The 14,012-nt window shown below is 29.4% G+C and overlaps 2 protein-coding genes across 3 annotated transcripts in view; both read right to left on the minus strand.

Moving 5' to 3' along the window:
- Nucleotides 1-10,983, minus strand: part of LOC124492875 (uncharacterized) — a 37,901-nt gene extending 26,918 nt beyond the window's left edge. Inside the window, exons 1-2 of one of the 2 annotated variants that reach the window (XM_075735185.1) lie at nucleotides 9,704-10,983; nucleotides 1,362-2,206 (exon numbers count right to left, since the gene is read on the minus strand). In XM_075735185.1, the coding sequence (XP_075591300.1) occupies nucleotides 1,362-2,157 (796 nt within the window). In that variant the 5' untranslated portion in view covers nucleotides 2,158-2,206; nucleotides 9,704-10,983. Of the gene's footprint in view, nucleotides 1-1,361; nucleotides 2,207-2,501; nucleotides 2,627-9,703 lie in introns of those variants that run through there. The other variant, XM_075735186.1, reaches the window with a different exon arrangement.
- A 1,952-nt stretch (nucleotides 10,984-12,935) lies between these two features.
- On the minus strand, nucleotides 12,936-13,916 carry LOC124492894 (uncharacterized). Its single transcript, XM_047055907.2, has 2 exons — nucleotides 13,518-13,916; nucleotides 12,936-13,441 (listed from the first exon to the last, which is right to left on the minus strand). Exons 1-2 carry the CDS (start codon nucleotides 13,885-13,887, stop codon nucleotides 13,068-13,070), a joined length of 744 nt encoding a protein of 247 aa, XP_046911863.2. The 5' UTR covers nucleotides 13,888-13,916; the 3' UTR covers nucleotides 12,936-13,067.
- Nucleotides 13,917-14,012: the final 96 nt, after the last annotated feature.

Below are 14,012 nucleotides of genomic sequence, written 5' to 3' on the forward strand. Positions count from 1 at the left end.
ACAGAATTTTTTTTTCTCTCTCTCTCACTTGATCATTTTACATCTGTAAAAACAAAAACAAAAAACAATTATCAATCAACGAAAAAAAAAATCGGACAACAGCAATAATCAAACACATTATTATTATTGCTATTAGATTGAACGAAACCAAAGAGAAAAAATTTCCATTTTTTTCTCCATACTCGGAAATGATAATCGGAAGGAAACAATTGTCTGCCTGTGTGTGTTTGTCGCTATGGAACAATGAAAAAAAAATTGAAAATTCCATTCTTTCTACTTATATAAATTGGAAAACATTTATATTCAAATATTATACCGGCTCAAGATTTTGGCCCAAAATAGTAGTTAGTAGTGATAAATAGATTCTATTAGTGATGAATTGAAATTGAAAATTTTGCAAAAAAAAAGAAGAAAAAAAAACTCAAAAAGGCAATGGTTTGTTTGTTTGTGATTGGCAACAATCATTCATTTTGGTTCATTGAAAAAAGTAGACTATTTCTCGTATTTCTCAATTGAATACCACACACACACACACACACACTGACACACTGCATCATATATCATATCACAGAATTCCATTTTCTATTCTATATGCGTGTGTGTTTTTGTGTGTGTGTGTGTGTGTACAGCACAAAAACGAGAAAGGCAAAAAGAAAAAAAAAATTCGACTATCACTTGAAATCATCATTATTGATAAAAATAATAGTCAAGAGAAAAAAGAAAACGAATGAACAGAAAGAAAGAAAAAAAAATCAAATTTCAATTTCAATTCAATTCTCAATTCTTTCATGCGAATCACAACCATCATCATCATCAATGTTATTATTATTTTTATGGCTATTCATGGTTTGGCCAAACGCACAACAACAACACAGACACACATTCGACTTTTTACAATTGCAAAATGTTGTCGGTGTCTATGTGTGTGTGTGTGTGTGTGTGTGAAGAATCGAATCGAATCGAATGAAATTGATTTCGATTTGGTCACAAAATATTATTATTATTATTATTACAATCGGTAATTCAGAATTTAAACAGAATTTTCTTTTTATTCTTTTTTCACTTTCAATAAATGGAAATATATTTGTGTTTCTGTGTTTGTTTACAAATAGAGATTCTTTTCTTTTTTATTTTGTCAATCAAAATGGTCAGAAAACAAAAAAAAAACTTTTGACCCTTTTTTTCTGAAAAGAAAATATTCAGATTTCAGCAAAAACAGCTATAGCCACAGCACACACACAAAAAAAAGTAAAATGAAAAACGCAAGCACATGTGTATAGAGAGAGAGAGAGAGAGAGAGAGAAAGTGAATATATCAGATTTCAAAGAAAAGAAAAAAAAAGCAAACAAAATAACACTTACCAAAATGATGACGATGATGATGATGATCATGTTGAGTGTACAATTGTTCAATAGATGATGATGATGATGATGAACCATTATCGATAAAAAAATTATTATTATTATTGAGATTGATATTATCACTATTAGACGAGACAATCATATTTATGATTGGTAATGTAATACTAGCTGATGATGATGATGATGATGATAACGATGATGATGGTGTATGATGAACAAAAGTTAAATTGTCCATTATTTGATGATTGTCAAAAGTTTTTCGATCATGTAACCTGTATAATAAAGAATTATTTCGTCGTCGCTGTTGTTGTTGCTTAAATAATGATCGAGAATCAACAACAATATTGGCTGACGACAGTAACAATGACCACCAGTAATTATTTTTTTGGTTAAATAATAATTGTCGTTTATGATCATTATTTTCTGTTTTTTGCTTATTATGGCCAAACCACAAGATATTATTATTATTATTATTCATTAATTTTGCTGACCTATCATCATTCTCATCATCAATATGTTGATTGTGCATTATTTGAAAATTATCACGATGATCATCATGATCATGATTATCGAATAATATCGTTATTGCCATAACTTTTATAATCAATATAATTATGATTAATAATATTGATAATTGTAAATTCTGTATTCGATTCATTGTTGTTGTCGTCGTCGTCGTTGCTGTCGTAGTTGGTGTTGATGAATGAAAAAATTGTAAAATTGGCCATAAAAAATATTTACATTTCGTGTCCGGTATTATAAATGATGGTCGCCTTGGTTGTTGTTGTTGTTCCATTTTTTGTTTTCAATTCATTAATTATTATCAATCATATCAGTCGTTATTGCTGTATCAAAAAAAAAAAAAAAAAAAAAAATGAAAAAGAAAAATAAGTGAATAATTGGAAAAAAATGATGATAATGATAAATAAATGGAAAAACAACAATGGAAAATGATGATGATCATCATCATCATCAAGATCAAGATGTACATGATGATGATGATGATGATGATCATTACACACACAAAAAAAATATAGATAGATAGCATCTTTTTCACTTGAATACACATTCAACAGAGAGAGAAAGAATTTTTTTTTTTTGTTTTGTTCGGCCAAAACAAAGTTTTTGTCGACCACCTACCAGTGTGTGTGTGTATGCAGAATCGCAAAGAAAATTCCATCCTTATCGGACAACAACAACAACAACGTGGATACCAAATAAATAATATGGCCGAAACCCATATACACATATATATCCAAATTGAATTAGCATTTTTTTTTTTGGCTGTCTTTTTTCTATTTTGTATCACACACACATATATATATAAAATGATGACACTATGAATTGATTGAATCGTACTGTGTGAATGCTGAATGTTGAAAATGAAAAAAAAAGTTGCTGATGATCACACATACACAACACACACACAAGACTATCCAATGGTTTTAGATTCGTTTTCCCAAATGGATACTCTGTGTATTTCCATCACACCATCATCATCGTTCACTCACTCACCAGCTCTCTCTCTCTCTTTGCCATTCAATAGAATCTGAATTGATATGGAAAAATAACCAATCATAAAGACATAATACTAAACCAAACACACATTGAAGATGAAAAAAAAAACGAATTTTCGAAAAAAAAACCAGATATATGCAATGTAAAATACACAAATTGTTTTGAACAGAACAGAATATATCCACATTTAAAATATATGTGAATCATTATAGAGAGATAAAGAGAGAGAGAAGAAAAATTCATTCCATTCAAGATTGAGAAATTACAAAACATTACAAAGAATTAGTGTAGATGAAAAAATTCTTTTTTTTTCTTAGCACAAAGCGAACGATTCATTTTAGTCATATCAAAAAAAAAAAAAAAAAAAATTGACGACGGATTTAGAGAAAATCAGAATGAGATGGAAATCCTTTTTTCATCTGCTTCTGTTGCTGCTGCTGCTGTTTTTTTTTTTTTTCCTTTCAATTTCAGCATCATCATCATCATCATACCAGAATGACTTTCACTAATCGGGTTTTTTTCTTTTCTTCTCTATTTTCGTTTTTGTTTTTTGTTTTCGGTTAATATCTCTTTGAATCGTAATTTTTTTGTTTCTTTACCATTCCAGACTATTTCACATCCGGCACACACACATTTATATCCCATATTTTAATTGTTTTTTTTTTCGTCGTCGTTGTCGTAGTCGTCGTCGTTTATGTTTAGAGAGATTCACCACTACATGTAGTGTATTTTAGGATTCTTTTTTTTTGGTTCTTCTTTCGTTCATTTATCTCCATTCTCTATTTCATTATTATAATTGAATCAATTAATTAAATTCAAATGAAATCAACGAGAATTAAAAAAAAAGAGAAATGAATGCTCAAAAAAAAAACTGGCGGATAAAATTTAAATGTCTATGTGTGTCTGTGTGTGTGTGGCCAAAACAAAACAAAACAAACAAACGGATCAAATGTATGCAATTTAGCAGCAAGCAATCATGATCAAAAGACAATGATGATGATGATAATGAACTTTTTGTTTTCACCTTTTTTTGTTTTGTTTCTATCGTTTGACGAAAATTGTTTTCACCATCATTGAAAACTATTAACAACCATTTTTATTTCGTCGTTTTTGTTTTTTGCACTTTGTTTCATTATTGGCTTTATCAATAACACATTTGCTAAAAGTGATGTTTGTTTATCTCTCTCTCTTTCTGTTGTGTGTACACACATAAACACACAAAAAACACCCACACGAAGACACAAAATTGCGAAAACAAATTAATAAACAATTAGACCAAGAAAAAAAAAGACCTTGAATAGTCGTCCACCGTTGATGATGATTATTATTATGGTTTTAGATCAGCGGACCAAATGGATATTTTCGACAACAACAATTTATTGTCAATATAAAAACACCAAACGTCGATCTTGTTCCAGAGAATCATCAACATGATGATGATGATGATGATGATGATCATGATGATCATCATCATTTTCGTTGGAAAAAAACAACAACAAAAAAATGGAACAAGAACGAAAAAAAAAATCAATCGATCGATCGTGATCGAAGATCACACACACACACACACACACACAGATACACACAAAATGGATCATTCAAAATTATTTCTATTCCATTATATGTGTGTGTTATATTGGTAAATTGTGATCATCAACGATTATGATGATGATGACGGTTTTTTGGGGCTAAAAATGAACGACAATAACAGCAACAACAACAAAAAAAATGTTTCCATTTCATTTCATTCTTTTTATTCTTTTTTCATCATCATCATCATCATCATCATTATTCGTCTCGAGAATCACAATAAACAATAAATATAAAATAAAATCTCTGTTTGATCCAGAGTGAATGAAATGAAATGAAAAACGACAGAAAAAAAATTGGATCATTATCATAGACCAAATGACGACGATGATGATGATGATGATGACTTATGGTTAGTGATTAACTTTATTTGGGTTGCAAAAAAAATTAAATTTCAACACACACACACACACAGAGAAATCAATGTTTCATCCATTCGAACTGTATCGAATAGAACATTTCATTTGGATTGATCATTTATCATCACCGATGACAACAACAACAAAAAAGTATTGATTATTAATGAGAAATCCAATGAATGTCCAGATGACTTGTCATATTTCACATGTTAAACCAAGAAGAAAAAAAAATAATAAACATCATCATCATCATCGTGGACATTCACCACACACACAAAATATTAATAATGTCTTGTTTATCCACGATCAAACAACGAATGAAATGCTAAAAAAACAAAAAGTGCCTTCATCAGAATTTTTGGCTGTTTGTCTGTTTGTTTGTTTTTTTTTGTTTCTGGCCCATTTAATCGATTTTATTCATTCACGTTTCACATCTGGTTCATCATCATCCCCAAGACACACGCACACAGGAAAAAATTCAAAAAAAATGGTCATCAATTGGTCAAATATTTATCATGGAATATAAATCAAACATTGATCATCAATATAGATATGGTGTGTGTGTGTGTGTGTATGTGTAACAGTGATGTTCATTCAAGCTAGAATAATTTAATTTCATTCATATATTCCATAATATCATCATCAATGTCATCATTGTCATCATCATCATCATCATCATATCATTAAATTAAATATTTAGCTAATGATAATTATTTGTTTTCATTCTTCTCAACAATAACAACAACAACAACAAAAGCAGCAGAATCAGCCTGAACATATAGAATAAACACACATTACACATACACACACAAAAACAAAGAGAAAGAACGGAACAAAAAAAAAAAAAAATTCTCGAAACAACAACAAAAAAAACAGCCGTTGAAATATAATATTCATCATCATCATCATCATTTAAACCACCATCATTATAACTGATGATAACCACCATCATTTTCATCATCATCATCATTGTGGTCGTTTTTATTTTTCGTTGGTTGTTGTTGATTGTTGTTGTTCATATCACACCGCATGCATACATCACGCACAAAAATTATTTATTTGTTCAAAAACAACATCCATGATGATGATGGGAATCCTTGAAAAAGAAAAATGAATTTTTTTTTTGTTTCACTCTCAGTCTTTTTCAAAATTAATAATCTAAACACGTTTGATTGTTACCGTAACCGTATGACCATTTTTAGATGGTTTTTGATTGACATACTTTTTTTTCGTGTGAATATCTATCCACTGATCATCATCATTATCATCATCATCAGAATCACGAGAAGAAAAAAAAATCCTGAAATCTATCCATATATCTATATAGATTATTATTACTAGTTAGCCTATTATTATCATTCGAAACAAGCAAAAAAAAAAAAAGATTAAATCAGGAAACAGAGTGAAAAAAATGACTGAATCCGCATTTCCGGACAATAATTTTCAATGTATCCATTTATATAGAGTTCATATTCCTCAATAGCAGAAAATAATAGAAAAAAAGGAAATGGAATAAAATCCAGTGGAGAATTCTCAAATGGGAAAACAAGGTTTATCCAAAACAAAAACACATATATAATATACTGAATTTGATCGAAAAATGAATATCTCTCTCTCTCAATCGCGCATACACACACACACACAGATGATGATTTAATCATTTCATTCAATCACGATATGATTTCATCATTAGAATTTTGCCTCAAGAATTTCATCATCACTACCATCATACAAATCAATGATTAAATGAATCAGAAAGCAAAAAAAAAAAATTGTGAATAGTAAATATGAATTTATACAGGGAAAAAAAATACAAAGAATATATCCAGAACCAGAATATATATTGATTATAATTTGATTATTATCATAATATTCTCGAGAATAAAAAACCATCAATTACACATGCACACACACACGCACATTGATTTTATTCAATTTTCACCGAAATCATCAGAATATTTATTGAAAACTAACGCCTAAACACGAAAAATGAATTGTATCAAAAACAAAAAACAAAATTATTCATTACAAATTGATTTTTAAACAAATTTTTTTTTCATTGAATACAAATGTGAAACATTCTGGTGGTTTCATTTCATTTCATATTTTTCTTCACAAATCATTCATATATTGAATTGAAAAATGACTTACTTATTTGAATGAATCGCAAAGAAATTCTTGTGGTACTTGGCACAAGCTAATGATAAATCTTTTTTTTTTGGGCCGTTTTTTTTGTGCATTTCACATTCAAATTGAAATGTCATGTGTGTGTGTGTTGTCCAAATCAGAGCGAAAAACAGAAACGAGATTCATATGAAATTGCAACAAAATTACACAGAAACAGAGAGTATAAAAAAAAAATTCTCTGGCTCACCCACACAAGAATTAAAGAATTTTCAAGTAGCGAAAAAATTTTTCACTACTCAAATTCATTATTCAACGAATATAAAAGGAAAATTTTTTTCACAAAGTCCAGACACAGCTGAAAACTAATTACATAAATTGAATGTACCACTCATTTTTTTCTGTTTTATTCGTTTGTTTGTTTGTTTGATTCTGAGATGAATAGAAAAAAAGTTTTCAAAAATTGAATTCCACCAGTTCTGTGTGTTCTGTGTGCGTGCGTTTTTTTTTTGTTCTGCAAATGAAATGGCAACAACAACAGCGAAACAAAACAAAAAAGATTCAATGAAATTCATTGTACAAGAAAAAAAAACGAAAAGTTTCTAAATAAAGATAATCGGTTCACCAACAACAACAACAACAACTACAACAACAGAATTAAGAAACAACAACAACATCTAAACATCAGCAAAAGTAAATGACATTGAAACAAACAAACAAACCAAGCGCATAGGAATGAAAAATCCAATCAAAAAAAAAATTATTATTATCGGACCCATTAGAATTGTGGATGAGTGAATATAAGGGGAAAGAGAAAGGGAAAAGAATCGAAAAAAATTTCTACCTGTGTTTGTGTGTCTTTGTCTACTTGAATGCACCTGAGAAAATTGAAATGCACAAAAAAAATTCTTATTCGAGATTTACTTTCTTTTATTCTTTTCAAAAGTTTGTAAAAACATCGATAATAACCAAAAAAATTCCAATATAGTCGTGCTACTACTACCTCTCTCTCTCTCTCTCTCTCTCTCTCTCTACTCTATTCTCAAGTATAAATGTAGTCAAGTTTTATTATATTATAATAACCGGCCTGTGCAAGTTTCCTAAATGATGATTCATGATCCAAAAAAAAAAAAAAAATCCTGAAACCATGTTCAAAACGACCGACTGGATTCAACAAATCATTGGATCAAATACAAACACAATATATCTACGAAATTAAGTGCCATGTACATTATGTATATACAAGACATACTTGAGTTTATTGAACGGAAAAAATTCTAGATTCTAGAATCATCTAGAAACCGACTAGCCACACATATTCGATAATAATAGTTACCTATCCGATTGAAGAGTGATAAAGTGATCGAATTTTTTTTTGGGGGAAAAAGGGAAAAAACCAGTTAGAAAATGTTCGATGGAGTTTGGGTATTGTTTTCGTTTTTTTTTCAACGCCACTACTATACCACCGCCACCACCGTCATGATCATGTAATATCTATAATTTATTATATCGAAAAAAAACTGAATGAATGAATGATATGATAAGATTTATCATTTTTTTTCGGTAATAATAAATAATGATGATAATTCATTGCATTATAATTATACCAGAAATTTATCATTCATATTGAATCTGGTTCTTCTTCATTTTAGTGCAAATAAATGCAATATATGCAGATTTGTTTTTGTTTTTTTTTTTGGTTAGAGAAAACGAAAAACAATTTTCGATTAGTAAAACTAATCATTTGATGATGATGATGGTGATCATAATCATCATCATAGGTATATTATTACTATCATCATCATTATGGAATGTTTTTTTTTGTTACATTTCAAATAGAAATTCCAAATTGTAGATTCTTCACACACACACACACACAGAGTATGATGTGAAAAAAAAAATTTTCAATTGTATTTACACATAAAGAAACCTTTATTTGTCTGGTTAGTGATCATAGATCATGATGGATCAAAGAGAGAAAGAAAAAAAATAGGCCCAAACTTGGTGATATTCATGATAATTCCAGCTATTATTGTTATTGTTGAACAAGGAATTATAAACCACCAATATCAACATTGATATACATAGAACATGAACCATAACCTCATGCTTTAACCAAAAAAAAAAAAAAAAAAACAAGCAGAAAAAAAACGAAAGAAAAAAATTTGAGCCACAAAATCCATTAAGAATCTCGCTCTCTCTCTCTAGCTTGATTATCATAAAAATACGTAAAGTTAAACCACCAGCCACACGTACACAACAGCAGCAGCATATGAAAAAAAACCCAAAAAAAATCTCAAGCTATAATCATTATTATTGGAAACATACGGCGGTAGAATATTTTTTTTTTTTTGAACATAAAAATACAGCCCCCCAAACACACACACACAGACAGACAGTCAACCCAAAATGAAAAAAAAATCCATACAAAATGATTGAACAAAATGACAATCATCATAATGTTATGAAAGGAAAATAAAAAAAACGAAAATCAAATTAAAATTACATTCACATACCCACACACACACACCACACACAAACAATTTATAGTTTAGTTAGTGGATTATATCTAATATATAAATATATAATGGATGGATAATGTTGGAATAAAATCCTGAACAACAACAACAAAGAGTTTACGGAAAAGGAATGTAACGCCTATGATGATATCACAAATCGATTTGGATTTGGTAGTTTTTTTTTTGATCATCATCTTTATATAATGTTGTTGACTCCCACTATATTACATACCCGTATTATATTTTATTGACGGTTGTTTTGGTATTGGTGTTGGTGGTTGGTGGTTGTCGTTGTCGTTGTCGTTTAATTTGATTTACATATTTGGCAATGGGTATGGGGAATGCGAGTATTGCGTTATATATTTTTTTTACACTTTCATTGACTGTTTGTCATTTTTTTTCATTGGATTAAATACCAGGATTAAAAAAACAAACGGTGAATATCATTTTTCATCATCATCATCGTTTTTTTTATTCTTTAGTCTTTTGTTTTGGAACACACAGAGACAGAAAATAAAACTATTGTTATATTGAATGGAAAAATGGGCAATATATTGATGGTTATCGATCTTGATTTATGTAATTGGTCAAATTTTATATATGTATAATATAAAACAAAACAAAACACTAGATTTGATATGTTTGAAAAAAAATATCGATTGTAGATTGACGATACATCGAATTATAGAACACACACAAATATAACAATAATAAAAAAAAACAATAATAATAAATGAAATTTGGGCGGAACGGATTGAATCTATTTCCGTTTAAATATAATTGATTGATTGATTGATTGATTGTTGTTGTTGTTGTTGCTGCTGCTGCTGCTGTTGTTGTTGTTGTTAAAATCATAAACAAACCATACACAGACAAAAATACACAGAGAGACACTTGAAAAAAAAATTCGAACAAATTAGCTAACCACAGACACGCACACGCACAAAAACACAAACATCATCATCAATTTCAATTCACGATTTTCAATGATTAAAACGTGCCTGTTTTATAGTTGACTCGAAAGGGTCAAAAGGATTAATCCATTGGGAAATAGATGAACAGAAAAAAAAATTTGATTCAAGCAAAATTTGACTTTGTCAACAAACAAAACACACCAACACCAATCATTGAAGAAATGGATGAATCAAAATTTCAACTTTTTCATAGTTTTTTATTTTCATTGGCAAGCTGTTTCACATGATGAAAGAATTTTTTTTTCATAGGTCGAAGGTGATGGTGTTGAATATTAGTTTTTTTTAATATTAGAGTTCAATATTAAACTGATGTTTTTTTTTGGATTTTTTCTCTTGATGAACATCGGGACCGAGACACGCTACAAACAACAACAAAAAAATAATAATAATAACCGTAGATTTTGTCGATAAAGAACAAATATAAACACAGAATCGGGCGCCAAACTAAAAAATCGAGAATAAATAAAATGTTTGCGCGACTAAAATGAATTTTTCGAAATAACAGTAATGAAACCCGATTTCAGTGTTTGTTTGATCATCATCGGTCTATTATGGAACAAATGAATCATACCCTGCTGCTGCTGCTACCATCACACCAACACCTACACCAATGCCAACTGCCACCACCCAATTCTTTTGTTTTTCTACTGATTCTGGAATAGGAACAGAATCGATTTATTTTCGGAAAAAAAAGGAAGTAGCATTTCATTGTAATGAAATTGCAATATTCAGCAGTATATAACTGCTAACGGCATTTAGTTTAGCCGGTAAAATATTTTCAGCTGTAGTAGTACACTTGAATGATAATAGTGTGGTCGGTCGTAGTGGTAGGAATTGAACCAATAGCAAAAAAAAAAAAAAAAAAAATTCCCGCCGAACCTATTGAAAATTGAGAAAAATGGATCGTTCGCGTATCTTGGAATCAAACGAAAAAAATGTTAGGAATTATGGTCAAAGGTCAACCAATACATACACAATGTTTTGTGGTCATGTCACCCTGTCATCATCATCATTAAATTGTAATTGAAAAAAACACTACATTTCAATTGATTTCCGTTTCACATTTAAATAATGTGCAAAAAAGAACATTATCATCATCAATTAAAATTAACTAACTTAGACAACAGAAACTTACCGGAAATGAGGAATGAATGAAACAAAAAAATCTTATTAATTTTTACAGGCCATAAAGCTTGATGATGATGATGGTGAGAATCTTGAAGAGAGAAAATAAAATAAAAAATCGATCGATTATTGTGAAAATAATTTACTTGAAAATCTATTCTACAGTGTGTGACCAACCACCACCAATGGCTGAGTTTATGATTCTCTTTCCTTCTTTCTTTCTTTTTTTCTCTTTCACGGACAATTAGTTCGATGGAATTTTCGTAGAAACTAAAACGAATTTCAATTTTCAATGAAAATGTCGTCCCTATTTTTTGTTGTTGTTTTTTCTCGGCCAATATTTGTGTTTATATACAATGAATTTGGGATCAAACAAAAAAAAACGGTCATTCTCCATCGAAGCTAATAATAATAAAGATGTTCAATGAAAAAAAAGAATAATCTTTTTTGGATAAATTCACTTATCAAAAAAAAAAAAAAAAAAAATTCATTCCATTCCGCTCGATTGGCATCACACACACTTTTCCATTATATTGAAAATTTATCGATAAAGCAGAAAAAAAAAATTCTTTTCTTTTTACAGTTTGATTGAGAATTATATTAAAAGTTGACCGTATGCGTGGTGCGTGTGTTCCTTGTTCAATTTTCATTGAATTCAACATTATCTCCACCACCACCAACAGCAGCAGCAGTGTTGTTGTTGTGATAATGAGAATACCATTTAGATTTGTTGATGATTATTATAATGATGATCATGATGATGATAATGGAAATCATCAACTAATGATGTGTTTATCTTTGCCATAAATGCAAAAGGTGTATGTGTGTGTGTGTGTGGAAAGGTATGATCAACAACACATTGATATTGGTTGGTATATTCGTGTATATTTGCCACTCAATTAAATTGAAAAATAAATTTTTCATCATATCATCATGATGATTATGATCTCAATTTTACATATATTTGATAATAATGTGTTGATTTTTTTTTCGTCAAGATCATTTACGAAAACTTTCATCATTATCATCATCATGCCGGTGCGTCAAAGACAATGATGATGATGATGATCATCATCATCATCATCATGATCACTCGATTGATATGGTTCTATAGAATTGAAGCGAAGAAAAAATCATTTTTTTTTAATAAATTTTAAATTAGTTTCAGATGAAAAAAAAGAATGCTTACACACTTACCTCATACACACTCATACACACACACATAAACAGCGAAGGTAGCAGAAGGAAGGAAAAAAAAATTTAAAATTCTGAAACAAACAAGAACAAAAAAAAAGTTACTAAATCGCGCACAGATGTGGAGCAAATATTAAGTAAATTAAACTTTCGATTCGTCGGGTGGTGTGAGAGTTTCGTTTTCATTTATTCTTCTTATTCTTAGATGAATGAATTTTATTTTACTTTTTTTCCCGTTATGATAAAATGATTAATCAGTAGGCAGCTACATTGATTTCTATCGATCGATCTACTCATTATTTTTCATTCAGATGTTTTAAAATTTGTTGCAAATTTTTGTATGATATTTGTTATACTTGGAACAGTCATTTTTGCTTTTTCCATTATATTACGATGATTCGGTAATGTTCTTGCATCATCATTTGTTGTTAACGTTGTTGTTGTTGATGCTATCCCTATTGATTCATCATTTGACGATTGATGATTAGCTCGATTACGATGACGATGTGGAGCATTTTGAATACTTGATCCATGTGTTAATGTTTCCATTTGCTGCTGCTGCTCTTGTTGTTGTTGTTGTTGTTGTTCAGTATCTAAACTATCATCATCCATAATAAAATTTGCCGGTCGACATTGATCGAAATTTCCACAACAAATCTCCGTAATAAGATCGATTCCTTTTGAATGGAAAAAAAAACAAAAACAAATTCATTTGAAACAAACATTTTTCACCAAAAAAAAACGAACACTTACTTGAAATAAGATAAACAATCGAAATGATTGCCATATAAATCATTGAAATCCAGCCCATATATTGGTTATAATTAAGAAAATGGTCATCATTTTCAATTTTTGTTCCATTCTTATTTATAACAATATCATCAACATCATTATTATGCTGAATTTTTGAATTCACCTGATGCCGCAATGCTGATTGGTTTTGAACATTTTCTAAATCCATATATTGATTACCATCAATCATTTTTGGTATTAATGTAAATCGATTTTCATCATCATCATCAACAACATTGCTAGTCGTTATTTGTTTATCGATGACAATACCATGGATTAGTTGAAAATTAATTACAATGGTGATGATGATGATGATAATTTTCGTCAACATAATTTTGTTTTTGAAAACCGAGAGAGCGAGGACCAAATAACAATAATTAATCATTATGAAAATTTTCATGAAAAAAAATTTTCGGTTTTTTGTATCCATTGGAAATTCAAATTTCTATAATCAAA

The sequence above is a fragment of the Dermatophagoides farinae genome, chromosome 1 (assembly GCF_024713945.1).
Source record: "Dermatophagoides farinae isolate YC_2012a chromosome 1, ASM2471394v1, whole genome shotgun sequence".
NCBI classification, from domain to species: Eukaryota; Metazoa; Arthropoda; class Arachnida; order Sarcoptiformes; family Pyroglyphidae; genus Dermatophagoides; species Dermatophagoides farinae.

Excerpts from the sequence above, each read along its gene's own strand:
- LOC124492894 (XM_047055907.2), bottom strand. The coding sequence starts at position 13,887 with ATGTTGACGAAAATTATCATCATCATCATCACCATTGTAATTAATTTT. Across the intron at positions 13,442-13,517 it reads GATTGTTTATCTTATTTCAA|GAATCGATCTTATTACGGAG; the intron begins GTAAGTGTTCGT and ends TCCATTCAAAAG.